The sequence below is a fragment of the Abramis brama genome (assembly GCF_963993115.1).
Source record: "Abramis brama genome assembly, chromosome: 4".
NCBI classification, from domain to species: Eukaryota; Metazoa; Chordata; class Actinopteri; order Cypriniformes; family Leuciscidae; genus Abramis; species Abramis brama.
The window spans coordinates 46,988,421-47,015,224 of record NC_139966.1 but is presented as its reverse complement, the minus strand read 5'-3'; the positions used below and the strand labels follow the sequence as shown (position 1 = coordinate 47,015,224).

At 37.4% G+C, this 26,804-nt stretch overlaps 1 protein-coding gene across 1 annotated transcript in view; it reads right to left on the bottom strand.

The window, feature by feature from the left end:
- The window catches only part of hmga2 (high mobility group AT-hook 2), a 32,420-nt gene extending 8,274 nt beyond the window's left edge, over positions 1–24,146 (bottom strand). Inside the window, exons 1-3 of the mRNA XM_084113093.1 lie at positions 23,780–24,146; positions 20,580–20,666; positions 15,665–15,715 (exon numbers count right to left, since the gene is read on the bottom strand). Of these exons, the coding sequence (XP_083969219.1) occupies positions 15,665–15,715; positions 20,580–20,666; positions 23,780–23,914 (273 nt within the window). The 5' untranslated portion in view covers positions 23,915–24,146. The remainder of the gene's footprint in view (positions 1–15,664; positions 15,716–20,579; positions 20,667–23,779) is intronic.
- Between the last annotated feature and the right edge of the window lie 2,658 nt (positions 24,147–26,804).

Sequence of the window (26,804 nt, the reverse complement as noted above, 5' to 3'; positions counted from 1 at the left end):
AATTCTTCAATCTTCACTGTTTATGTATAAGGTGACATGTTTCTTTTCTGTTCTCTGCTCTGGACACTTTATTGTTAATGGGATCTGGATTTAATGTAGGAAGTCATGCTTAGTGACCAAAGGGAAACTAACTGATGTGAAAAGCTCATTTTCTTGTGAGAACACTGTCTTTTGTTGTGTATTGAGTTAAATGCTGTGAAAATGTGATTAATGACCTCAGGACCTACATTAAAATATGAATTGCATAGTTGGTTCAAACTAAGCAGGTATTATATATAATTTTAATAATATTATATAATTTAATAAAATATTTTTATATATTAAAATATTATTTTAATATATTTGTTGTATATATATATTAGTATTTATGTATTGGGCTTGGCAACCGATGTCACTGCGCAGTGCATTCTGGGACGTAAACAAGAGGGCACCGCCATATTGTGAGGCCACATCGGGCGAGACTTAAAACAACCACTTACCACACGAAAACAATGTTGAAAAGTCAATTAAAAGAACGAAATGTACTATACAGAGACAAACTTCTACCTGACGCAAGAAAACGGTACCTGGAAAAGATGCCATTGATCGGAAATCTGGATCCGTATGAGGTGCCTGCAAGAGAACGTACTCGAGACCCCGACGATTTACCTCGTATTTACCAAATATTTATTTGTATATTTTTTAAATATTAATTTTTATATCAGCCGAAATCCTATCCATTCTTTACTTGTTGAGAGTCACCCATTTAATTTTAGAAGACTTAATTTGCTCTTATTTGTGAACTATAAAAATATCCGTCAAAGCCTTGTCTGTGGTATCTAAACAAATCATTTAATTCACATGAATAAACAACAAAGAGTTTTTACATATACGTTTCAAATTAGATCCCATGTGCAAATATGAAGGCTGTTAAAATGGAGGAATGCCGAACCATTTGCAGTGACATTTTAACAGCTTTGCTTTTCAGTAGGTGAACTTCCAATGTAAAGGCTTGTGTTTATAAGCGAACAGAAACTGCACTCTGCAGAGGTTGTTAAGGTCATTAAATTTTTATGCCAACATGAGAACAGAGCAACTGCTCAAATATTATTTTAAGTTGTAAGTCACATTCAGCGTGCATCACAAAAATGTGAGGCTACATTGCAGTTGGCGTGATCGACTGTGACCAGAAGTGTCCTACAGCATTTAAAGCCAAAGATGTAACCGCATACCAAATGCAAAAACCCATTCCAGTTGACCACTCAATGTCTTTGGTGGTCACAGCTTTGATTAAAACCATTTATGTGAATATACAGGTTGATCTGAACACTCCACATTGCTTCTATCTTACTTTTAAAGAAATGCACCTATATGAAAATCTAAACACAACCTGAAGGAATCTCAAGCCTTTTCTCACTGAAGTGACAGATTAATGAGCAATACACCAGTTATAGTGAGTTTCCAAGCTCTTAACACTGCAGTGCCAACTGGCCTCGGAGTTCATTGCTTGCCACAACCCGCCACATTGGAAACAAGTTCTACTGTGAATTATTTTCCAGCCTACAGTGTTACGCATGCCTTGAAACTAGGAAAACGGAGACACCCACTGCGCTCAGGAATGATAACACTGATGAACAGTATCTCCAAAATAAAAAAACAATGGCAAAATGGTAGAAGAGAATGTGGCATCCCTTTTTTCTGTTGGGAAGTGAATAACAGAGTTGTTCACACAAAAATCCCCATAATATTTATTATTTGTTTTAAAAAAGGTTTGGAACGGCGAGAAAATTCATGATTCAGTTTTAATTTTTGGCTGAACTATACCTTTAATGTTTCTTTAAATAGGTAGTACTACATCTTACTTCAAGTACAATTCATCCCTTTTCAAGTAATTCTTTTTTTTTTTATTAAGGAGTTAAAATAATAAGATAAGCAACATCTTCGACATCCAATTAAATCCTGTCTGGACTGGTGGCCTCTTTCAAAGTTGTGCTAACCTTGACGGCACAATCAGTCAGTGTGTTCTCCAAAAATGATGAAGCGGGTCTGAGATTTTTCCAAGAGAAGGATGTGTGGGTGTACCGCTATGGACCAGAAAACCCACAATTCCTTAACTTAGCATCTAAATCTCGAGGCTTAGGAAGAAAAAGGCACGGCAAACTCTCTTCTTGTTAAGATTATTGTCATAAAATACTTGGATTTCAAATAATCTTCCAGTACATATTCTGCATCAAAAAGTGATTCATATTGTTGTAGAAATGTTTTCTTGCTGCCATGGTCTCTGATCCTGCTTTGAATGGAGGGAGGATCTTTAAAAATTATTGATCACTGGAAAGTATGTTTGGTAGACATGGTTTAGGAGATGCTTCATTCTTCAAGAATGCAAAGAGGTCTTTGGGCCAGTTACACAAAGACATTATGTAATGGTTGCAAGTCAGCCTCTGGCACAGGTACCTGGGGACAAAAAGCTGAGAGCGTGCAGCTGCACGTCTCGGCAGCTCCAGAACAGAACGTGCCGGAGCAGAGCAAAGCCAAGCTAGTGGAAGACTCCTGCTCTTAGGACCTGGCATGTCTTACCAAAACCATTCTCTGCGCCAAGAGTCATTTACTAAAAGCTTTACACTGTGGGGAATCCCTCTCTGCTCTTACAAGAAATGCACTGGAGATGTTTATGCCTCTCTCTCTCTCTCTCTCTCTCTCATTTATTGCCCCTGTGATATTTGAATCTTTGTCCTAACATGAGGTGTATGAGTCTTAGTATGAGGTGGAATTTTACATTGGGAAACCTTACATTATTATACAGTTTTGTCTTCTGTAATAAAACAATTAGCTGAATAAACAATAAAATGAATCTGCAAAAAACAGGAATTTGATTTAAAATTGATGCTGCACTCCCTCTATATTTATGCAAACTTTATCCCACAGGACTACTTTTGATGACAATGAATACTCCATAAGCTCTCTGAGCATCTACACCAGGCAGATGTACAGTAAAATAAGCACCATTTTAACCTATTTTGTCTCTTTTTACAATTACTAATGATTAGACAAATGGAATCTGTGCCTGCAGAAGTCCTCAGAAAACTTTTTTTTCCCACCCCTTGCAAGTTCATTTATGAATTTTTTGGCTAATTTGTACGAATTTGATACTCTCAGTTCCACCTAACCAGAGATACAGTAGTTAGGCTAACTAAAATCGTTAACTAAATCACGGCCAAAGGAGTAAACTTTGTTTGAAAGGCTTGCGCACTCAAGTGTGCGCGAGACGAAGCGGAACACGGAAAATGAGGTATACCCAGGCCTTAATAGCATATAAATAATACTACAATTTACTGTGTTTAAACTGAAAACTGCTTGATTTTTTTTCATACAAAATATAATTTCATGTTTTTTTGCTCTTTTGGTGTTGGCATTTTCAGCTTCCAAAATGTCAGTGCGTCCTTAGTGTAGTGCTCTCAGCTTTATATAATACATTTTCATGTGTTTAAATAAGCAGAAATTTGTTCCTATTTTGTTCCTATAGAAAAGGTCTGCAGGTTCAATCTGAGCCCATATGAATGTCCAAATGCGTACTGTTACAGAGGCACTTTAACATGGTACAGCCCATGAGACCCTTTCCTGCCCATAAGCCATATTCGTTTTACCTGACTGCCTGGTAAAATAAAGAGGGAAAGTTTAGAAAAATGGAATGCAGCTCACATTTGCTTTAAACTTATACGGCTAACATATGTTTTGCGTTTGTGGAGAAAAAAAAAAAAGCCCTTACTTGAACATAGTCTCCTTAGGGCTGCTGACAAGAATTCCACAAAGACAGGAAACATAAAAAAAACACTGTGCTTGATTTGATGAGGCAAACTTATCCAAGGACTCCCTCACTAGAGGCGGACCCCACAGACGAGCCACCCAGTAACTGCACCCCCTCCGCTCCTATGAATAAAGGCCACATGTTCTGTTAAACTGGAGGTGGAAGTGGGGAAAACAAGCCAGACATCTCCAGGGTACAGGGCCACAGCACTGGCTTTGTGATCTCCCTTGGAATGCCTTCACCGGTTCGGCCGAATCTGAAGGGATTCTGGGTCCGAAAGCACCCCACCTTTCACACATCTCTTCTCGGACTCCAAATCAAGCACCCTCCCCAACCAAACAGTGCTGTGAATGCCACCTATCAGAGCCGGGCTAAACCCTGCGATTAGGGGGAATTTGCCGAAGGGCCCTTTGTAGAAGAGAAAAATGTCTGCCAGAGCAAGGAATGTGGAAAATTCCTGGCAGGACAAGCAGCCTTTTGTTAGGAAGGTTTTTTTTTTTTTTTTTGGAGGGGGGGTGTTCTGGAGGGAAAGAAAAGCGCAGACAAATTGGATCTGGTCCGTTTGGGAGCCTCTGCTGTTTGAAGTGAAATCAGTTCCCAGAGTTTCTCAAAGGAGAGAAGAAGAGAAGGGAGAGGGGTGGCGGGGGTCAGCACAGAAATTCAGGTTTTTTAATTCAGTTTCACAAAACTTTCCAGGTTTGAGGTTGTTTTTGTTTTTTTTCCTGTTCTTGAGGCTCTGTGCTCTTTATTGGGAACTGAGTCAATACCTCAGTTGGTCCAATCCAAAGCTTTAAATACTTAAAATATGGGTTTATAGATCTCAATATCTTTGCCAAAGTCTGTTTCTATACTACTAAACATTTCAACTCAATCAAAAATAAATAAATTGGTCAACAAACTTATTAACATGCATTAAACACAATGTATACTGATTAAGTTATAACAATGATAATGATAAAATAATAATAAATAAATAACATCAAATATGATATTAAACATGATTTAAATATTAATTATATTTCATTAATACTAATATTATAAATCGTATTTTTTATTATTAGTCAATACTTATAATAATATAAGTCTAAGTTATTATTATATTAAGTTATAATATAAGTTTATATATTATAATTAAAATAATATTAAAATAATATATATTACATAAAATATTTACATGCACTATATACACACACACACAAACACAAATATATTACGTATATAAAGGCCCAGACATTTTTCTGCTACTTTCTGTTTGTATTATGAAGAGTGACTGCAGAGGTAGGGTTTATGAATCAAAGTGACAGTAACATGTTTTCATGGAAATGTCCTGCAAATGCCTGGACGTCAGTGAAAGAATGCATGTGTGCAACTCTCCGTGTGAACCGCGTCCCTAGTACACGGCCATATCATGATAAAGGCCTTGTGTCGCAGAGGTGTCACCATCAATAATGTATGTCACATACCTTACCCTGTTCATACAAACACAAAGGTTTCCTGTCTGCCTCACCCTCTCCCTCTCGCAGTTTTCCTTTATTCGTTCACATTACCATGCCAGCATTGATGCTGCCACTGGATTGATTAATTAAGTGGATATAAGATAGCTGTTGGCTACAAATGTTGACCAAAAAATATTATTTGTTTTTTTAAATTGAAACTTGATTTTTTTCTCTGTTTGTAAGTAAAGCTTTTATTGGAATACCATTCACACCGTAGCTTATATTAGCCAATCAGAAACCTTGAAGGTAATTCTTTGGAAACCTCAACCAATGGCACGTCTTCAGACAACCTGCATGGGTTCTGGTCAATTAGAAAAAAAGTGTGTGTTTTACAGTATGTTTCACAAACTTGTTCTGAATAATGGCTCCACATTAAATGTATCTATATAAACCAATTTCAGTCAGATAAGAAAGAAGAAAATGGTTTAGGTAAAACATAATTATGACATAAAAAGTCAAAATTAATTCCAACAAACCAAATCATATTTATGAGATGAAAAGTCAAAATTATAAGATAAAAAGTAAAAAGTAAGAGGTAGACAGTTATAATTATGGCATAAGTCAAAATGATAATATAAAAAGTAATTTATAAGATGAAAAGTCACAATAAGATAATTAAAAAAATATATATAATTATTTCAACTTATCTCATAACAAGAACTTAGAATGTCTTAATTCTGATTTACAAGTTTTAAGTTCTTATGTCTGCCATGGACTTCCATAAAAATACTGATTATCGGCAGGAGAAAATAGATACAGTATCGTGATGTTAAAGCCAGTTTCCAGGTAATTGAGACTTTATTTCTCACAAATTGCAACACTGTTTCTCATAAGTGAGACTTTATATTTTACCAATGTGACTATTTCTTAGCTTAATGTTACTTCACAATTACATTGTTATTTTTTTAGATGGAAACAAGTTTCCATATGAGGTAAAAATATGGCAATACAATTTTCCCCCACAAGCTACAACATATTAATCTACAAATTATAAAACAGAAAACATTAGAATATGTAATCTCTCTAATATGGGGTAACGCATATAGACCCATATGAGGTATACCATGTTATTATAATTGTGTTTTTCTCCAGTGCTTTCTCTTACACATTTCTATCTCTCTCCCATTTCAATCTTTTGCCCCTCACATTCTCATCTCCGGAGCACCTATTGAGGCAGCTGTTATGGTCGCTAGCTCAGAGCAAAATGATTAAAGCGCTTCCAGAAGCTGGAACAGGAAAGGGAGGGGGGGGCAGCGAGAGATGAGGGGAAGAGGTCACAGGGGTCACTGGTGGAAATCCGTTGAGGTGGTCCCAGCAAACTCCTGCTGTGTGAGTAGAGCCCCGAACTGAACACACGCCTCTATTGGCAGGAATTCAGCTTCTCGGGCCCCAGATAGTGAAGAAGAGTGAGATAGAAAAAGACACGTGAGGAGGGGAAAGGCTTCGGGGAATGCAGGGAATGAAGTAGAGATGTCCACTCTCTCTCTCTCACGCTGTATCTAACTCGCACAGCCGTCCAAGTGAGGGACAGGAGCGGCTCCAAGCCACAATGTAAACTAAGCTTTTGCAAGTGCATACTTCAAGACCCTAACTCCTGCCCAGGGTTTCAATAATTGCTAATAAAATGTTTGCAGCTCATTACAAAAATCCACTCACCATCCAACTACGACTAATTGGGAGAGTCTTGCCAAACGAAATCAAAACTATGAAAAGTAACTTTTCCGAACATGCTGCATGTACAAACAAGAAGTTTGTTTTAACCCATGCACAAGACCTTATTATTTATGCTGGCAAACCCTTAAATTGACAGAAAGGCGCTTTAACTTTCAAAGTCAACATGACGGGACATTCACAACCCTCTTTATTTTTGTAATGTCACATATTTCTGTGTGAAACAAAGCACCCAACGAGTTAATAATGTATGGGAAAACTGGAATTGATTGGATCATGAATAGTGGGCATTACATATCAAAATGAATGAGAGCTTGTTGTCGACTGTGAAGGTGATAAAAATTGTCTCTCAGTGTCAGAAGATTTTACCTTTAGGAGTATCGTTAAAGGGACAATTTTGTACCCCTTACAAAATTTTATAGGCATTTTAAGAGTTGTTTTTTCTGAGTGACACACACAAAACTAAACATATAAAACTTTATAACTATAGCAAGGAGAGTCAAAAGATAGATATCGTTTGATAGAACACTTTTCAATTTTTTGGAAAATATAAATTACATTACATTTGGACATTCTCCTGCTGAGAAACCGCTGATAAAAGACAAAAAATATATATAATTTTTATTATGATTTTGCATATCTTTCTTGTTTGACATGCAATAACTAGGGAAGGAAATACGGTAGGGGGGAAATTCTTTTTTGGTGAAGTTCCCCTAAATGTAAGCTGCATCTGGATCAAATTTGTGGTGATAGCATAAAGTAATCAAAAGCATTTGATTACAGCATTTGGAACAAAGTGTGTTCTGAGTGACACACACAAAACTAAAGACTCATAACTCCAAAACAATAGCAAGGAGAGTCAAAAGGTAGGTATCATTTGATAGAACACTTTTTCATTTTTTAGAAAATATAGATAGCCTTTTTGTTCAGTCCTTGACGTCCCCTAATGGGCATTTTTAAAATTGTTCCTCCATGAGGAATATGTAATAATATGCTGTAAAATATGTGCCATTTTCAACGATCTGTGAATGTTTCATGAGCTGTATGATGTTTTTGACACATTGCAGTACATAGTACAAAAAAGTATTTTATAGATTATGAAAAAAATAAATTCTATTTATCAGCAAATAACTCAGCACTACTTAGGAGTTTTTTTAAATTGGCTACATTCACTGTAAAGTTCAGATTCTAAACTTTCAAATGACACCTATTTTGTGTTAATCAAGGCATTTTTTTGTGAAAAATATGATAGTGAATATTTTCGCAGCTAGGTGGTACCCACGTGTGGTACACACCGGTTTAGGGCAACTACTTGGCACTCGTTCAGAGTTTAAAAGCTGAGATTCTAAGCTTTGAGATGATACATATTTTGTGTTATTCCACGTTTGAAGACAAGCACGGACGGTTCCGGGAACATTGGAAAACACATTGCATCCCGGAAAGATGAGAGACTTGTTTTTTAGCCAAGTATGCATCACTTCGTGAGGAATATCTCGTGATCAGTGCAATGGATTATGTTGTGCTCTTTGTAATCGTGAGAATCTGCTGTCAATAAAGATAATCGATTTTCCACAATTCATGCATCTTTCATGGAGATATGAGCTAAAACGTCACATCAATACATCACATAAATGCATCTATATACTTCATTGGATGTGCGCCTGTGCAGCTTCATGTGTTAGAAGTCCATGATGAATATCTTTAGATCTGAGTGATCCATTTTCCACAATTTATGCATGCTTCATTGAGTTATGAGTGAAAACGCAACATCAGTGCTCCATCAACATACAAGGCTCTGTGTGCGCCTGTGTGGGTTAGTGTGTTACAACTCCATTAGGAATATATTTAGATCTGAGTGATGGATTATGGTGAGTTATGGCTCTTTTTAATCGTGAGAGTCTGCTGTAAATAATGTTGTGCCATTTTCTACGATCTAAGCATGCTTCATGAAGTTATAAGCGAAAACCAAACGCAAGTTCTTCTCCAAGTGTATATACTTGGCGACGTGCATCTGTGGGATTTTTTTGTGTTAGAACGCCATGAGGAATATCTTTAGATCTGATTGATCGATTATATTGAGTTTGGGCTCTTTTTAATCGTGAGCTCCTGCTGTAAATAACGATGTTCCATTTTTCATGATCGATGTATGTGCCATTTAGATACGAGTGAAAAGGCCAAGTCAAGGCTACCTTGCTTGGCTATGTGCGTCTGTGGGATTTTTTTGTGTTAGAACTCATAGAGTGATGGATTATGTTGAGTTTGGACTCATTTTAATCGTAAACATCTGCTGTATATAACGACGTGTCATTTTGCACAATCGGAGCATGTTTCATGAAGTTACGAGCGGAAATGTGTCTTAAATTCAGCATCCATATATATGATTTACATATGGGTCTTGAGGGGCTTCATGTACAAAAACTCGCTCAAGTTTAGTCAACTCTGTTTTAGAGGGATTACTTAACACTCGTTAGGAGTTGATCAAAGTGGTTAGATGAATTAAAATGATACCTATTTTGTGTTGTTCCGTTCAATGGGGGTTAAAAAACTACTTAAATAGTTCCATTCACTGGGTGTAGAATTGCATTATAACATTTCACTACTCGTTTCTGCTTTTGTCCTTTAGTTATTTATTAATCAGGCCAACAGGAAGTCCTGCTATAGGGAGCATTCTGCAGATCCCCTGCACCAGGCGTAATGTTATCTGCTAGATTTGCTTCAGCAGCCAAAAGACTGATTTATTGCCCCCCTCTTCCTTTTCCGGGTGCTCCTCCTGCACAGGTGCGGAGATGGACCGGGTCCGCTGTGCCAAGCGGACAAGCCACACTGTGTTGGGGAGGTGGGGGCATGTTGGAACGGACTATCTCTGTCCTCAAACAGCTAACATTATTCAGTTGTGCACTGCAGTTCCCTTTCATACTGCCAACTGGCCCGTGTCCAGCGGGTTTACTCGTTCGGTTCCTCTGCAAGCGAGACCATTGCGAAGAAGGGAGAAGTTCTTGTCTCTTTTTGCGCTCTCTCTAGGCCTGCACGGCCCTCCATGTGCGAGTTCTCACTTAGCCAACAGCCCTGCCTGTTCGTTACCACAGCAATAAGTGGGAATGCCGGCAAAGACAATAGATTTACTTCCCATGGCGTCTTCAAACCGTGAGGGATGTCACATGCATTCAAAAGATCTGGCCAAGAGTTTGACGCTATGATGTCCACCTCATCTTACGCCAAGAATTCCTTTGATATGAGGTTGACGACAGCGCCTTGATTCATACTTGCTCTTCCCTTCCCAGGTGGTTCTTTCCACCAATGTTTGTTGGATCACAACGGCCTCACAAACATCTGAGCAGGTCGCTCTGCAGCTTGTAGCTACTGCCAAATTAGAGGGAGAAAAAAAAAACGAATTGGGATGTCATAAACCTAACGCTCGGACTTTGACTCCCACCTCTAGGAAGAGACGAGGAAATGAGTGAATGAATAAGGCACAAATGAGCGGAGGACAGGAGACGGTGGAGAGGAAGTTCTCTCTCATCTCACACAAGGATCTGCTGCTTTTGGCTGAAGGACAGACAGTGTTGTCAGGTGGTGAGGAGTGGAATCAGAGCCGAGGGAAATGGGAGGGAGAGTCTGGCAAGGATGAGGGGAGGCGATCGGCGTTTCGAGGGGGAACAAGGGCTGCGATTGGGAGTCATCCAACAGTCTCGATCTGGTGGGGAGGCTCGGAAAACCCTCAGTCGCTGCCAAAGTGTGAAAAGATATTTTCTCTCTTTTTTCCCCCCTTCTTCCCTTTCTTAATGTGTCCATGTGTGAGGTGGGAGGAGGGTATTGTGATGGGAATTTGGTGTCAAACATCAAAACCTTTTTATAGCCTTCGTGAGCCTCCCGGGCAAAATATTGTACTTGGCCCCCTGGGCGTTTCTAGGCAGGAGACTCGGCAGTCAGCTGAGGTCCTGTCCTGCTCTGAGTCAGTGGCTTGGCTTGGTCTTTCAGCCTGTTTTTATTCCTTGCATTTCCTATTCCACACTAGATGGGACTGAAATAGTAAGATGCTGTCAGCTTTGTTTAAACTTGTAAACAAATCCAACTGTTTGAAGAACGCCACTTTGTAAGTCCATGTTGAGTCATACGGGTGTCTACGTGGGCTACTATGTTTGTCAACATGGAATTAAAACTGACCCTATTTACTTTCTTAATACATGTTCTTGATGCATGATTCATCAAGGCACATTATTCAAAAAAAATATTAAAATAGCCTATTTCATCACAATTTTATAACTTGCTCCGACTTCTCTTTCCGTTTGATTCACCCAGACTAATGTTGATGTAATATTATGTTAAGCAAAGGCCAAATATCAATTTAGACTGTTTCAGGGTACTGTCATTGTTGATGTAATGACTGAATGACCGTCCATGCAATAACTGCTATGATATTAAGAATCAAACAAATGTGGGCTGGTTTTTTACTCTTAGAAAAAGTTTTGTACCTTTAAGTACCTTTAGGAATACAACAGGGACATCTTTGTTCCCCTAATTACCCGAAAGAGTTCATAATAGCACCTTAAGGGTACATATTAATACTCTCTAAGGTACTAATGTGCACCTTTTATGGGTGGATTAATACTGTTATTTAAATGTGATTTTATGCCATTTAGTTTCCTGAACACTGCATCATTATTGTAGCTTTATAAAACATATATTATTACATTAAATTATGTATATTATTTTATGTTTGTTAATTTCACAGCTGGCACAGCTAAGGGTTCTATAATTCAATGCAAAACATTGTCCTCCCTAATAGTGATAAGAACAAAAGTATCTATAAAATTTGGACAAATCACAAATATGTATACAATGATTTTGTATTTTTATTTTATTTTATCTTATGTATATACATAGATAGATGGATTGGATAGACAGGTAGATAGAAAAGTGTTCATTCAGTGAAATATGTGTCTATTATTTTTTACTAAAAGTTTATCTGTGTTTTTTGTTGTTGCATTAAACTTTTTACATTACTTGACATTTTACTCATACTTCGGATAACTTGATTCTTCACCTCATTCAAAAAAGGCATTGAACTTTTATTTCAAAACAAATACATAAAATAAAACGCTGAAAAAATCAATAATATGATTTAGCTGTAATGTACAGATTTTTGATTACAATTACATTTTATTACAATTTTAATATTCGTGTAGTAGATGCAGTTTAGCAACTGATGAGCTGAACATGGCAGGCTGCTGAGAACATATAAATATTCTTGTTATCAAGATAAACAACTCAAGGTCTTAGAACAACTTTTATTCTTATCACTCTGGAGGAGGACAGTTTTTCTTGCAGCAAACCAGCATCCTCACATAGCAGCTGTGCCACCTGCGAAATGTTATTTTAAGAATCCCAAACCATTCTACATCCTCTCTGACTGCTGAATTTCCTGTCTGATAGCATGATGCTCAATGCATACATCTCAACAGAGGTCATTTTGAAGCTGACGAATGCCCTAGATGAATGAACCGGTCTTGGTGAGCTCTTGGTAAGTGTCTTAAATGTCTCCGGTGGAATGAACATGATTAAACCATTTTTTTTTTCTCTTCTCATAGCCAAAGCCACCTTCCACTATTAACCATTTAGGGGGGTGGAGATACTTAGTTGGGGGAGGGGGCCAAAGGAAAACATTCCAGCGGCCCCTTGTAGCCAAAAAGGATATGCTATAATTAGTTCCAGGAGGGCGAGCAGTAGCTGAATGAAGAAAACTGACTTGTTTATCTAGAAGAGGAATGGCAAAACTCTTGTCAAGTCCACCCTGAGTATGTGGAGACCGCCACGCAGACTCTTGGCCATGTTAATTCATCTGTGACCTGCTAAACAGATCATAACCCACACACAATGACCCATACAAGAGGACGGAGGGCTGCAGACGCATACGTTTCCCATTGCCCATTCATAAAAAAGCAGACAGGAAGACAAAAAATGTTGGTTTTCTGCCTCAGACTGCATTGGCTGAACTCAATAAAGCCTTGGCACATATCTGGAGATGCAAGGCTCTTTTTTTTTCTTTTTTCTTTTTTCAGACACCCAAACGTTCTGATCGGAGCGCTATCTCTCTCTCTCTCTGCTTTCCATCTCTGACTCATTATCATTCATACACTTGGCCGCAAGTTCATCTCGGACACATTCACAGGATGTCATACCACTATGCCCACTCCACATTCAGGATGTTTGTAGAATGACTACAGCCTGATGAATATGCCTCCAGATTCACACCAGCTTTCGACTGTATAAAGTATGTTAATTGCAGAAACTATGTTCACTTTCTGTAACACTTAGGTTTAGGGTCCAATTCTCACTATTAACTAGTTGCTTATTGACATGCATATTACTGGATATTGGCTGTTTATTAGTACTTATAAAGCACATATTAATGCTTTATTCTGCTTGACCATATTCTGCATCCCTTAATTCTGCCGAATATCTACTACTATTACTACTAAACTACTATTAATAAGCAATAACTAGGAGTTTATTGAGGCAAAAATCACAATTAAAACCCCAATCTAAAGTGCGACCTAAATTTTTTTGGGAAAAAAATCCTTTGTAAAATTGCATTTAAAAAAATATATGAAAAAAGAATATAGAAATCCATGAGAAAAAATCTCTTGTTCTCACAGGCAGTCCTTGCTAGTTAACCTTTGACCCATAATATTTTGACCCATAATAGCTTGTGCTTCAATAAGGAAGACAAACAATTGTTTTTCTGGTTATATGTCTTTAAAGATGTCAAAAAGGACCAATATGGAATCTTAAACTTCATACTGAAGGATGCAAATTTTTGGTGGAAAATTGATTAACGTCCTCTCCAAGACAAAAAAGTGTCTTGTAATGTGATTATTATCATTTTAAACAATCACTTTAAACATAAGTACTATCAATTTCATTGTGTTGAATGTTTATAATAAGGGAAAAACATACTCTTTTCTTTGCTATTCCAGTTGCTTTGTGAGAAAAAAACATTGACAAAGTCTACTTAGCATCTACAAAGTATATTGCTCCATTATTTATTTGTCTAAGGCTAACTGACATCAGTGAGTGGGTGGATCAAGCGTGTGTGTGTGTGTGTGGGAGTGTGTAACTGCATCACGCTGCCATCATGAAAGAGCAGCCGAACGCACCTTTGGGCATCGGTACAAAGGAAACAGGGCAATAAATGTAAACTTTATCAGTTCAGTCCAAAGAGTTCAGCCGTTCAGACTCTCAATCTCACAAACTCATTTAAACTGACACTTCTAGATCATGTTTTACCCTGGTATGTAGTAAAATGCCTTTTAAGGTTTGATGCAATCTACTGGTTTTGCAGCAATTTAAATAACACCAGTGAAATTAGGGATGTGCAAAACATATTTTCAAAACTGACTTTTTAAAGTTGCCTTTCTATCATTTTCTCTCATGGACATATGCTGCATTAAAAATGCAACACTATGGTGACAAAAACTGAAAAAATTCTATAATTGATCTATGATGATCTATAATTGATCTATGATCTATAACTGACTTACAAATCCTTTCTGTCCCATATTTCACTGTCCACATATAAATAAAAGTAGTATAATGAAAAGTAGAATTGTGTCCATACGCAAGGCTCTTGCATTCTACAGATGCTCCTTTAAGACTTCCCTCATTCTCTGACCTATCTAACCCTTTGCGTGTCTCATAAAGTTTAAGTTTCTGTCCTAAAACAGTCCGATGTGGCGAGTAAAAGCTTAACTTTAGCACGTTAGCTATAGGGGCTCAGCCGAGACCTGGAGGTAAAGGGTGTTTTGGAACAGCTCGGCTCACATGTGACTCAAATCGCATTCCTGGATGATAGAGTCAGATGGGGCATGTTTTCCTCCAATACAAATGTACTCATTTCTGTATTGAACCAATCATATCAGCCCATCACTTTCCTAAAATCGTATAGAGAAATCAGATGTGACACACTTTTAAATGTATGTCTAGGGGCCTCGGAATGCTTCGCTTTTCCTGTCTGCCAGAGAAAAATCCATGAGGACACAGAGTCGGCATGCCACAAAGGGTTCATTCTCTCCATATCTCCCTGCAGTTATCCTGGTGGCACTTTTAACTGCCTGCCGCTTTGCTTCTCCAGCTATCAAATGTGTCATTTGCAGACTGATAAACACCGCAAAATTCAGGTTATGAGAGGAATTATTGGGTTAAAACTGAATTAAAACAATTGAATTAAAAATTAAATTGTCTGTTGCACATTGGCGATCAACTGAATAAGTGATTAAGTAAAATGTACATAACTGTGTCAAAGAGTATGTTTTTAGGTCAAAAAAAAAGAAAATGAATGAATATAGTCATGCTTTTTTACAACAGAGTTGGTCAATTAAAATATTTGCGTGATGTTACATTCATGTTTGTATGTAGGTATCATTAATAAATCCAAGACTGCACATATAGGCAACATGATATTTTTTTTTTAAAGTGCTCCATAAATGATCAGTTGTCTGATCATAATGTAAATGAATGTATTTAATTTGTACATTATGTCTCGTATAAAAGAATCTTCGTAAAATATAATGGAAAAAGAAACATGATTCAAAATATAATTGTCCTTTTTGTGAAACACTGAAAAGCAATGCTAATAAATTTGTATCAATAGTTTAGAAAGGTATATGGGATCATGTCTAGTCTAGTTATATACAACTAATGTAAACAAACTCACCCATTTCCTGGGTCTTCCTCTAGGTCTTTTCTCCCCTGTGGTCTCAGCTTTCTGCAAATGCCAACAACCATGAATTAGTGGTCGGTATTTCATCAAGTGCTTTAAACAAATTTTTCAGGCACACAATTTGTCACAAGCAGAGTCATTTTCATATATGGCCACAAAAGGAGAAGGTGAAATGCTAGGGTTCCATTTCCTCTAATGCTTTTAATACATAAAGAGTTTGTAAGGTATATCCGGGCCTCCAACAATGAACTGTCTCCATTGCCCAAGTTCCTGGTCTGTGCAGCGTAATATTTCACTAGAGGAATTTTATGCCATTCAAGTGTAAATAAGAGCACCATTATCAGCAAACCCACCCAGATAAGGGCCATGAAAGACAGTTATGGGGTTTCAATCACAGCGGCTCCAGCTTAATAACAGGGGTCCATTGAAACACTGTAAAAATAAAACACCTCACAGGAAAATGTCTTTATATATCAAAAAAGTCTTGCAACACCCTGTTGCTAAAGTTGTTTGACAGTAAATTCTTCCATTAATAGCATTTAAGTTTTCCGATTTGACGGTTGTCTGACTTAAGAAGACCAGCATAGGATTTCCCACAGACATTTTGTGTTGTTTGAGCAACAATTCCATCGCCCTCTGAAATTGTAAGTGAAATAATTTGACAGGTGGAAGCAGGAGAGTCTTTCCCCGAGGGTTTGAATGATGGTGCCTTCCTGCTATGGTCGAAGGCAATTAACAAGACAAGACACGTCTTCATTATTTATAGGATATAAAGTTTTCTTCTGGCCGTGGGCTTTTGTCATGCAGAGCCCTGCGGGAAACCTTACTCAAATCATCAAACATCTATGAATTCTGTGAATGAACCAGGAAAGGTAGAGAACATTCCAGCAGAGAACATCCAAACGAGTGAGACACAAATCAATGCTGGTAGAGTATGCATCTCTATCTCTAACCTATTAACAACACCATCATGCTTAAGCATTGCACTAATCTGAGAGAGTTACCAAGGTAGTGTCATGAATCATGAGAGTATATTTAACTGGTTTATGTCAAAGTCAAGGACGTGAATCCATAAATGTGTAGCTGACATTAAATAAAACGTATTTAGTAATTAATCAAATAAGCTGATAATCAGTTTGTATCATAAAATTCAGCTAAATTCATTCAGTTTTTCATTTAGTTAGTGTTGTTTTTGTTAACTAAAACTATTTAAAAAGTTTTCGATAATTAAAATAGAGCTGAAATAAAATGAAGTGAAAATAAATATTAGAGGAAAACTTAGATTAGAAAGGTCGCCTTGCAACTAAGTGAAATGAATGTGATTTTAAGTGGAAGTACTCACTGTAAAAAAAAGAAAAAAAGATTAGTACTTGAAGTACAATCAACTTGAGTGTTTAAGTAATTTCAACTTAAATTACATTAAACATTTTTTATAAATGTATCTTGTATAACTTATTAAAAAGTTGAAAATTGCTTAACTTATTTTGATGAGTTAAGGCAATGTAAATACATATGTTGTCATAACATTGATCATATAATTTTTTACAGGGGAAATTACAAAAACTAAAACAAATACATTAAAATAAATTAAATCTAAATAGCAGTATAATAAACACACCAATAAAAATGATAAAAGCACATAACAAAATCAGTAAAACTTAAACTAAATTTAAAATCAAAACTGAAAATATAAAAATAAAGGGTAATTCAAAATATTAATAAATACTATAGTTATACTAAAATAACTATGAATTGGATCAATGATGAATTTGATTTGATTCAATAGAATGATTTATTTCATGAATTGGACAACACTAATCTAAAAAATTTACTAAGCTATAGGAAAGATATCCAGAATTCCAGGAAATTCCTTATATTTTGGTTTTTCCTCACACAACTCTACATGGTATATGGCTATATGGCTTCAGAAGACTTGAAATATCGCAATCGAGTCATTTTGGCAACTATTTTTGGAAATTCTGGACAAAAGAATTCGCTTTCTCTTTCATTATATTCTTCAAAAAATGTATCTTTTGTGTAAAAAAAGTGCTTTAAGGCTACAAGAGACAGTACCCGTAAAAGGACAACGGTCTTCCTTATTTACCCCAATAACGTTCATAGTAGTACCGATAGGTGTACATATAACTACTCTAAGGAACTAATATGCATCTTTTAGGAGTAGATAAAGAACAAAGTTGTCCCTTTAAGGGGGTACTGCCCCAGTGACAAGCTGTTGCACTCCTAATTTTTTTTCTGATAATAAAAAAAGAAAGTCATATTGGGTTTGGAAAGACATGAGGGTGAGCAAATGATGACAGAATTTTCTTTTTTGGGGCGAACTATGCCTTTAAACCCATACTCTCATACATGGTTGGAATACTCCACATATTACTTCTACAATGCATCCCTGTCTGTTGTGTTTTGTGTGATGTGTTCAGTCCTGTTTGGGTCAGTCTGTTTGCCCTGACGAAGTATGCAGGCATTGTCAAGGCTCACATTACCACTTCTCCAACAAGCAGAGTTTGTTTTGAATACCCAAAGGACACTTCACCGTTCTGCAAAGCCATGATGGACTGGAGAAACATAAACCTGAGAGTCGTAGTTCACGCCACAGCCAGTCACTAAGAAAGGACACAGAGGCAGCTACGGGTCGGCGGTTAGCCTCAGTCCGGCAACCAATTTTGTGTCCTACACACTTCCATAGATGTTTATGGGATTGAAAAGGAGTGGAAATTGATGTAAATATTAGATTGCTGTGCCTATAATGATTTGCAAAGACTTGCACATTCTCAAAGACACAAACCCTTTAACCTCACCTCTCCTTGTCTGCGTCTTTCTCAGTGTCTCTGTCTGTCTTTCTCGGACCAATCAGTGTCTCCCTACCTTCAGTCCTCTGTTGGGGATGCTGCATTTTTAATCAGGAGATTTAATGGTCTGCAAGTCGACACCCTGATCAATTAATCATGTCTGTGTTTGCGTGTCTCGTCCAGCCATGTCCCGTGTCCACAGCAGACACGAGCCCGGGCGCTCACTGTCCTCTTCGACACCAGGACATCCTGGCATGCGTGTGAGGCCGGGGACAAGGCCATCTCTCATTAATGGAAAGGGAGGGGCAGTCTCGCTTCTGCCAAACCCACTTTTGCGAATGGTGAGTTTAAAATTAGCCCCCTGGTGCCCCGTATCAAGTTCCAACAATGTCTGGTCAACGGAAAATATTCCGGCTAGTCATTAGGGCCAATGAATTGAGCAAAATGATCGTAGCAGGGGGGAAATTGTCTGGTTATATGTCTTGACAGTTAAAACTGTGTACCATCTAGGTATATCATAGCCTGTTCAGCCTGGAATGTTAATATGATACCACTTCTCTGGGTTCTTTAGAGCAATTTAGAGCTGACAATGTCTTTAATGTGCAAATTAAATTGCATTATTTATTGACAGCTACATTTCTAGAACCTGGAGGTTGTTTATTCGTTGCATTGTCTCAAGGCATTATCTATCTATGTATCTATCTATCTGACCAGCTGGTACGTCCACCGTTTCAGCAAGTACAGCATCAGTTTGGAGTCAGTCTGAGCCTTTAAATTGAGGGTCGTGAAAGTGTTGGGAGACACTTGATGACTGATTTTGGGTGTGAGAGCAAATCTTTCGAGAAGTGTCTCTAGTGAGGCACCTTGCCGATTTTGGCTCCTTTCATCTTGGTGGATTATTCAGTCCACTGTATATCATAAAAAAGCTAAATAAGATGAAATAGTATTACACTAGCAGAAAATTGCTCAAGCTTTTCAAAGCGGGCCCGTGACTGTTTACAGTGGTACATTACTGTGAAAAGAGAGTGGTCAGAGCTGTCACTGAGTTATTAACGCAGACTAATTCCGCAAGTAGACATCTCAGCTCCCCTCGACGTCTCGGAGACGAGAATAACATTGTAATGCTTTTAAAAACCAAACGCACTGACAGTTGAGGGGACTTCCCACAAACATTTGCCAGACTAGACCACACACACAAGAGAGGCTGAAATGTTAATGACTTCATTACAAAATGATCGCCAGAAGAATCCCTCTTTAAAGGCATTCCCAATACATAAACAGAATTCAGCAATTACAAACGCTGACAGTCACATTCGGCTAAAACTGATGCGCACCAACTAAATCATATGTGCTTTTCTGATTTGCTTTTCTGTTTACACGGGCATTAGTAAGGAATGGGAACAGAGTTCGTTTGGCAATATGCAACAGTGCATGCTCTATACTCCCTGCGCAGAGTATACGCTTCATGCACGCCTGCATGTTTGTGGTTCTCTCACGTATGCGTGGTCATTTGCCTAAGGCGAGACAGAGAGAGAGTATTTATGTGTGTAGAATTCACTGCTACTTTTAGGTGTGTAGGTCAGCAGGACTCCCCCCGCCACATTACTGGAGCTTAGTGTTAACTGCTCTGCTGAAACACACAGCAAAGGGTTCGGGTCACTGCGGTCCGTTCACATAGGCAACACTGAGGCGTTATGATTGAGACGTCAAGAAGGGAGCCCTCAACATTCACAAACCCCGGATGTTGGCACATTTCACATGCTTCTAAATGCTCTTGACACATTCCTGATAAATGATTCATATAAATGGTAAGAGCCCATTTTCTTCAGTTAATAAAGTCAAGGATGGATGGATGGATGGATGGATGGATGGATGGATGGATGGATGGATGGATGGATGGATGGATGGATGGATGGATGGATGGATGGATGGATGGATGGATGGATGGATGGATGGATGGATGGAAAGATAGATAGATAGATAGATAGATAGATAGATAGATAGATAGATAGATAGATAGATAGATAGATAGATAGATAGATAGAGTTTGTGTGAGTTTGTTTGTGACTGTTGAGGTGTGCAGAAAGTTGCCTGGTTCTCACCTTCTGCGCTGCTTTGGAGGGGCCCTTGTTCTTGCTTCCTTTGGGACGTCCCCTCGGTCGTTTGGGGACCGGCTCTCCTGTAGGTTCCTGAAGAGGAGAGCAGGTGAACTTAGGCCATGAAGACAGGAAACAAAGCCATGGGCTACTGCCGCTCCATTTTCTATCAGCAAACCAAGTGCCATTTATTTGGAAGAAAGCACAAGCACACTATTCAAGCCAATTTTAAGGTTTCAGTTGATAACATCATAAATATATTGCTCAAAATGACACCAAACGTATTTGGACACTTTCTGGTTGTCAGACGTAAGTGGATCAGGTTCATTGTTAATGTGATGAATTACACCTGTGGCTACTCTGCTGTGAGAACTGACTTCATACATCCACTAAAAATGCTTTTAAGTGATTGCAAAAATAGCTTAGCAAAGTGCAGGTGCCACAGAAATTCATACATTTGAAATGTCCAAATACTTTTCTGAGACCACTGTGTACCCTGATGCACTCTCCCCCCTCTCAAAGAAGACAGGGTTCCTTTCAAGCATACGCACATTTACTGGTGGTCTCCCATTCACTTGTGCTTTATGAGTCAAGACCAAAACGGACAAAGTTTTGTGTCTATGTGTAGTACTAGGCACACAGGAAGAACAACTGAACGCAACTTTATTCCTGGACAGACAACAAAACATTATTAAACAGACATTTTTACAATACAACTTTTTAGCTTTGTAAATATGTTTGTGATTAACCGTCTTCTTTCAAATTGTTTCACTTACATTTGCCTGCATATATTGACTATATGAACTATAAAGCGACTTTGTTTGCAATGAATTAACAACAGCACCGTTACTATACACATGAAGTTTTTTTAATTTAAAATTACATTTTTTCTTTTTCTTTTTTTTTTTTTTACATACATGCAACATTTTACATGCCAAAAAAAAAACTGTATATTTGGTGACTGATTGATTTTTAACCTCACTTGCCAGCTCATCCTGATGACTACTTGCCATTAGAGGTATTGCAGAGAGTCACTGGTGAATTGCTTAAGATAGTGAATCACATCCTCTAACCACAAACACTCAAAACAAGAATTTAGATTGATGTGGTCATGACTAAACAGTTTGATTTTCAGTTCAGTGACACTACATTTTAATTACATGCTTGTTGTTATAGTAACCAACAACTGCTCACATCAACATGTACATTTAAAACAGCCTATATACATACACACATACACACACACACACACACACACACACACACACACACACACACACACACACACACACACACAGTACCTGTCAAAAGTTTGGAAACATTATATTTAATAACATTTCTTATTATTATTTTCCAATTATTATTATTATTATTATTATATGTTGAAAATCCTTTTTTCAGGATTCTTTGATGAATAGAAAGTTCAATGAGCAGCATTTATTAAATGTATTGATTCAATTTATTGAAGCATTTATTAAATATAAATATTTTGTAGCATTATAAATGTCTTAACTGTCACTTTTGATCCATTCAATGCATCCATAATGAATAAAAGTATTCATTTCTCTCTCTCTTTTTTAATCTTACCTTGATTGAATGGTTCCACAAAAATGTTAAGCAGCAAAAATTGTTTTCAACATTGATGATGATAATAATAATAAATATTTCATGAGCAGCAAATCAGCATATTATAGTGATTCCTGAAGGATCATGTGACACTGAAGACTGGAGTAATAGTGCTGAAAATTCAGCTTTGCCATCACAGGAATACATTCAATTTTAAAATGTATTAAAATAGAAAACAATTATTTTAAATTGTAATAATATTTCATAATATTACTGTTTTTAGTTTTTTTCTGATTAAATAAATGCAGCCTTGGTGAGCATAAGAGACTTCTTTCAAAAACATAAAAACATTGTGTTTCCAAACTTTTGACAGGTACAGTGTAGAGAGTCAGATATACACAATACAACCTAGGTTTTTGGTATATTGTCATTTGTGTTTTGTAATTTAGATAGATGGATTGTGCAAAATTTGGTCTAATGGTTTGCTGATAATTCAGAAGCAAAAAAACTAATTTTACTTAGACTGAAGCAATATTTCTAAAGCAATCTAGCTTTGATCTCATCACATCAACAGAGGACCCTGTAGCGCAGGCTATACATTTACATTTAAGGCATTTAGCATTAAAGTGACTGTACCATCAGGTATGAAAGACTATTGTGATCAACAATTCGGAATGCTATCTGGTAGAAAGAAGTGTGTACTGTACAAATGCAAACAAGAGCTACTCGTACAATAAACCTAATACACATACAAGCTATACATTCATTCTGCAGGAATTCTTCACAAAAGAAATTCAAACTGAAAGTGCAATCACAATCAAGAACTCAAACTTGATACTTCTGTCTTGAAACACGGTCTAAAAAGTGGGTAGCTGACATCATGTTTCAAGCAGTGACAGCTGTGTCCATCAGCGTGCCATGCTTTAATTCATCAAAACTATTTTAAATAAATGTTTTCTAATTCATCTTTTTTTTTTCTTTTTTTTTTTAAGAAAAAGAAAAATGTCATTTTGCATGCATTTAAAATCAAGCAGTGAATGTAAAAGTATTGTTTACAGTGAAAATAAAATCATACTGTTGAATTAAAAAAAGTTATAAAAAAGTCCTTGTTATATGTCAACTATAAACACATAGATACAGTGTGTGCATGTACAAATGTGCAAAAGTATGCACATATGCATTGCTTTAAGCAATACAATACAGTAGCCTACACAAACTGAGATATATTATAGCTGGACAAAGGAAATCTAATAAAAAAATATTAAGAACATGATATTGCTAAAAAACAAAACAAAACAAAAAAACATTAAAAAAACAACAACAAAAAAACATTCCAAACCAAACTAAATTGATTTGCTGGTCTTAGCTGGTCTCACAACCTGGCTAAGCTGGTCGTCAAAAGTTTCCAAATTCCTCTTAAAACCTGCAACCAGACCAGAATACCAGCGTAGTCTGGTTTTAAAGCTGTATTTGCAGCAGGGGAGCATGTAAATATGAGCCATAAAGTGCGCGCGAAGAGTAATATGGTTATATGATATAATAATGTTTATTGAGCAGTCCAGCAAAGTTTAAACACGTCCATTCCCAATTTAGAATATTAAAAGTGCTTGTGGTGGAAGAGATACGAGTCACACACTGACCTGTTGCGGCTTCCTGGGTCTACCCGGTCCCCTCTTCTTTGGCTCGGCCGGGGCGGGCTCGGGTTCGGGCTCGGGCTCGAGGTGCTCCTGCGATCCTGAAGCTTCGCCGGCAGCTTCCTCGCCGCGCGCGCTCATCGTGTGTGTGTGTGAGTTCCAAACAGAGTCTCGCGCACCTTCTGTTCCTGCAGCACGAGCTCTCCGCCAGTCAGTCAGTGTCTCGCGCTCAGCAGTGCGCGCTTATCAAAAACAATGCGATTAAAACCGGTGCGCTCATGAAGAGTATGCAAAATGTAAATTAAAAGTGCGGTATTGTGAGAAGCACGTGCTGCCTCTTGGTTGAGAATTTGGCTCACACACAAACACACACACACACAGAGGAAAAAAATCTCCTCTGTAGAATTAAGTGGGGGTGGCTTTAGTAATAAAATAAGCCCAGTGATCGATTGCAATTTGAGCGAGACATTCGCCTTAGGGAAATTGTGACAGTGCACTGTCAAATTCACGCTATTGCGGATTCAAGAATTTGCGGGGAAAGACTTTCTACGCGGATTGGTTTAAATAAAAATGGGGGCATTTTAAATGCATCCCGGCTGCCCACACGGAAATAAGTACAGAGACTGTGGATGAGGATGAGGTATACATTTTAAAAAAAAAAAAAAAAAAAAAAAAAAAGGAGAGAGAGAGAGAGAGAGAGAGAGAGAGAGAGAGAGAGAGAGAGAGAGAGAGAGAGAGAGAGTGGGGCGAAAATCACTTTTCCCGTGGGTGGATAACACGAGGAGGGAGGGGGAACGAAAGGCGCAAAAAAGAGGGAGAGAGAAAGAGAAAGAGAGAGAAAAGAATTGGACAACAGCCAGAGAAAACATGAGAAATACTAAAAGGAGAGACCACATTGAGACAAACTCACGTGTCCAGCACCATTCATGTTACTGGCTACACTCCAGAAAGTTTAAAGACACAGCATAGTTCAACACCGTTTATTTGTTTGTTTGTTTAAAGAAATGTAATCCATAGCTGACATAAACTTCGTTTGGGATGTGCTCCGATTCTCTTAAAAAACTGGTTTCTTAACTGCTAGCGGTTCTTTCAGTAGGCTATTGTTTTCGGGAATAGGCTATTTAAAAAAAAGGTTTTGTAGAAAGTAGAAAAGTTTATAGTAGAAAAAAAGTGTAAAGAAAAAGTTTAGTAGCATTAACTGCTCACAGTACTGACACACGATCAGATTTCAAAATCTTAGTTCAGCTTTTTAGAGATTGCATAATTGCTAAAGAATATTAAAACAAAAATGTGGTAGGCTACATCTATTAATTTATTTGTATAAATTTTACTACACACACACACACACGCACACACACACATATGTGTGTGTGTGTGTGTGTGTGTGTGTGTGTGTGTGTGTGTGTAGTAAAATTTATAAAAATAAATTAATAGATAAAGTAGCCTACCACATTTTTGTATATATATATAGAAATAATTGCAACAAAAATCAAATACAAGAAAACAAAAAATATATAGGCTAGTTAGTTCTTGATTTAGAGTATGGCATGACAAAAATAACATGAGTTACGGTTCAATAATTGAGAATAATGGAATGGCCGGGGTCCCTGCTGATTCTAAGGTGTTTGGATTTATAGACAGAACGGCCACATAAGATGCTGAATTCGGAACTGCATACTGCATACCACTCTTACTATTTTTGACAAATAAATATATGGGGTAAATAGTAAGAGTAGGCCTATATGTTATATGCGATTCCGAATTCATTAAAGAGTTTTTAGCTCGGGAATCGGACAACACTGTCCGGTCGCGCTGTTACTGTAGCCTATGTTCTTGTTCATTACAAAAACAAAACAAAAACGGTTCATATGCGTATGGTTGCACTGTATGATTTTAATTCACACAAAACAAACATAAAAAAAACAACAAAAAAACGCATTATAGGAGTCATCGGGAGTCGGACTACACTTGACGCGCTGTAAGTTTCTGCGTTTATTCGGCGATTTATAGGCCTATAAAAAAAACGTTTTCTTTCCGAAATTTATGAAAACCATTCAAGTAAAACGTTTTGTTTGTGAGTAGCCTATCCTTTATGTGTCATTAAAAAAAATGCAATTTATTGTTAATAGCATGTAGCAGCCTATAATTTTGGCGTTCACGTCACGCCTCACGTGCATAGCTATGACCATGTAGGCTACTTTATGCAACTTTACACACTCATCAAAACTGTGCGTAGTAAGAGAAAGGCAGTTGTTTTTTGTTCCTGAAGGCCGCGAGCACAAGCAGATCGACCTCCAACAGCCGCGTGTCTTTGAAGTCTTCCGCCCATCGACGTGGAGTGAGATCAATTACACAAGAACAACAGTGACAAAGAATAAACTGCTTTACGTGGAGGGCCTTTCCCACGATCTGACCGAGCCTGCTCGACAAACAGGGGGGAATGGCAAAGTCCTCCCAACCCCTCTCCAACTGAATACAATTGTGTCAGAGATGGGTTTTATAACCAAGAGCTGGGGGAACTTGAACTCCAAGAGCTGCACAAAAAAAGATAACAACGATGGGAGAAAATGAAAAAGTGCATCAAGAAATATAAAATGCGTGTTTTATTGGTCAAGGACCTGACGCATTTTTTCTTGTCTGGATCTATTACGTCTTACTATAACGTTTTATTAATTAAAGTTATTTGAGAATTTTTATGGGGATTAAAGCTTAAAAATGTTTAAGAACTGCAAAAGGGAAAATCATTAAACGTCTGAAATGTTCCTTAAAAAATAAGCAGTGCAGCACTTTTATTAAAATATATTAAAATACTATTATCAGATATTAACCCTTGTCTGCCAAATCAAAGTCAGCGCGGTTCAATTACACAGGAAGCCATTTTGTTGTCATGTGACAATAACGTCGTAAAATAGACAATGATATCACAGACGCTCATGGTCATTAATTGTTTTAAAATAAATAAAAAAATCTTTAAATATTCAAAAAAATTATTTTGTTAAATACAATGATTTAATTAGATTTTTCCGTCGTC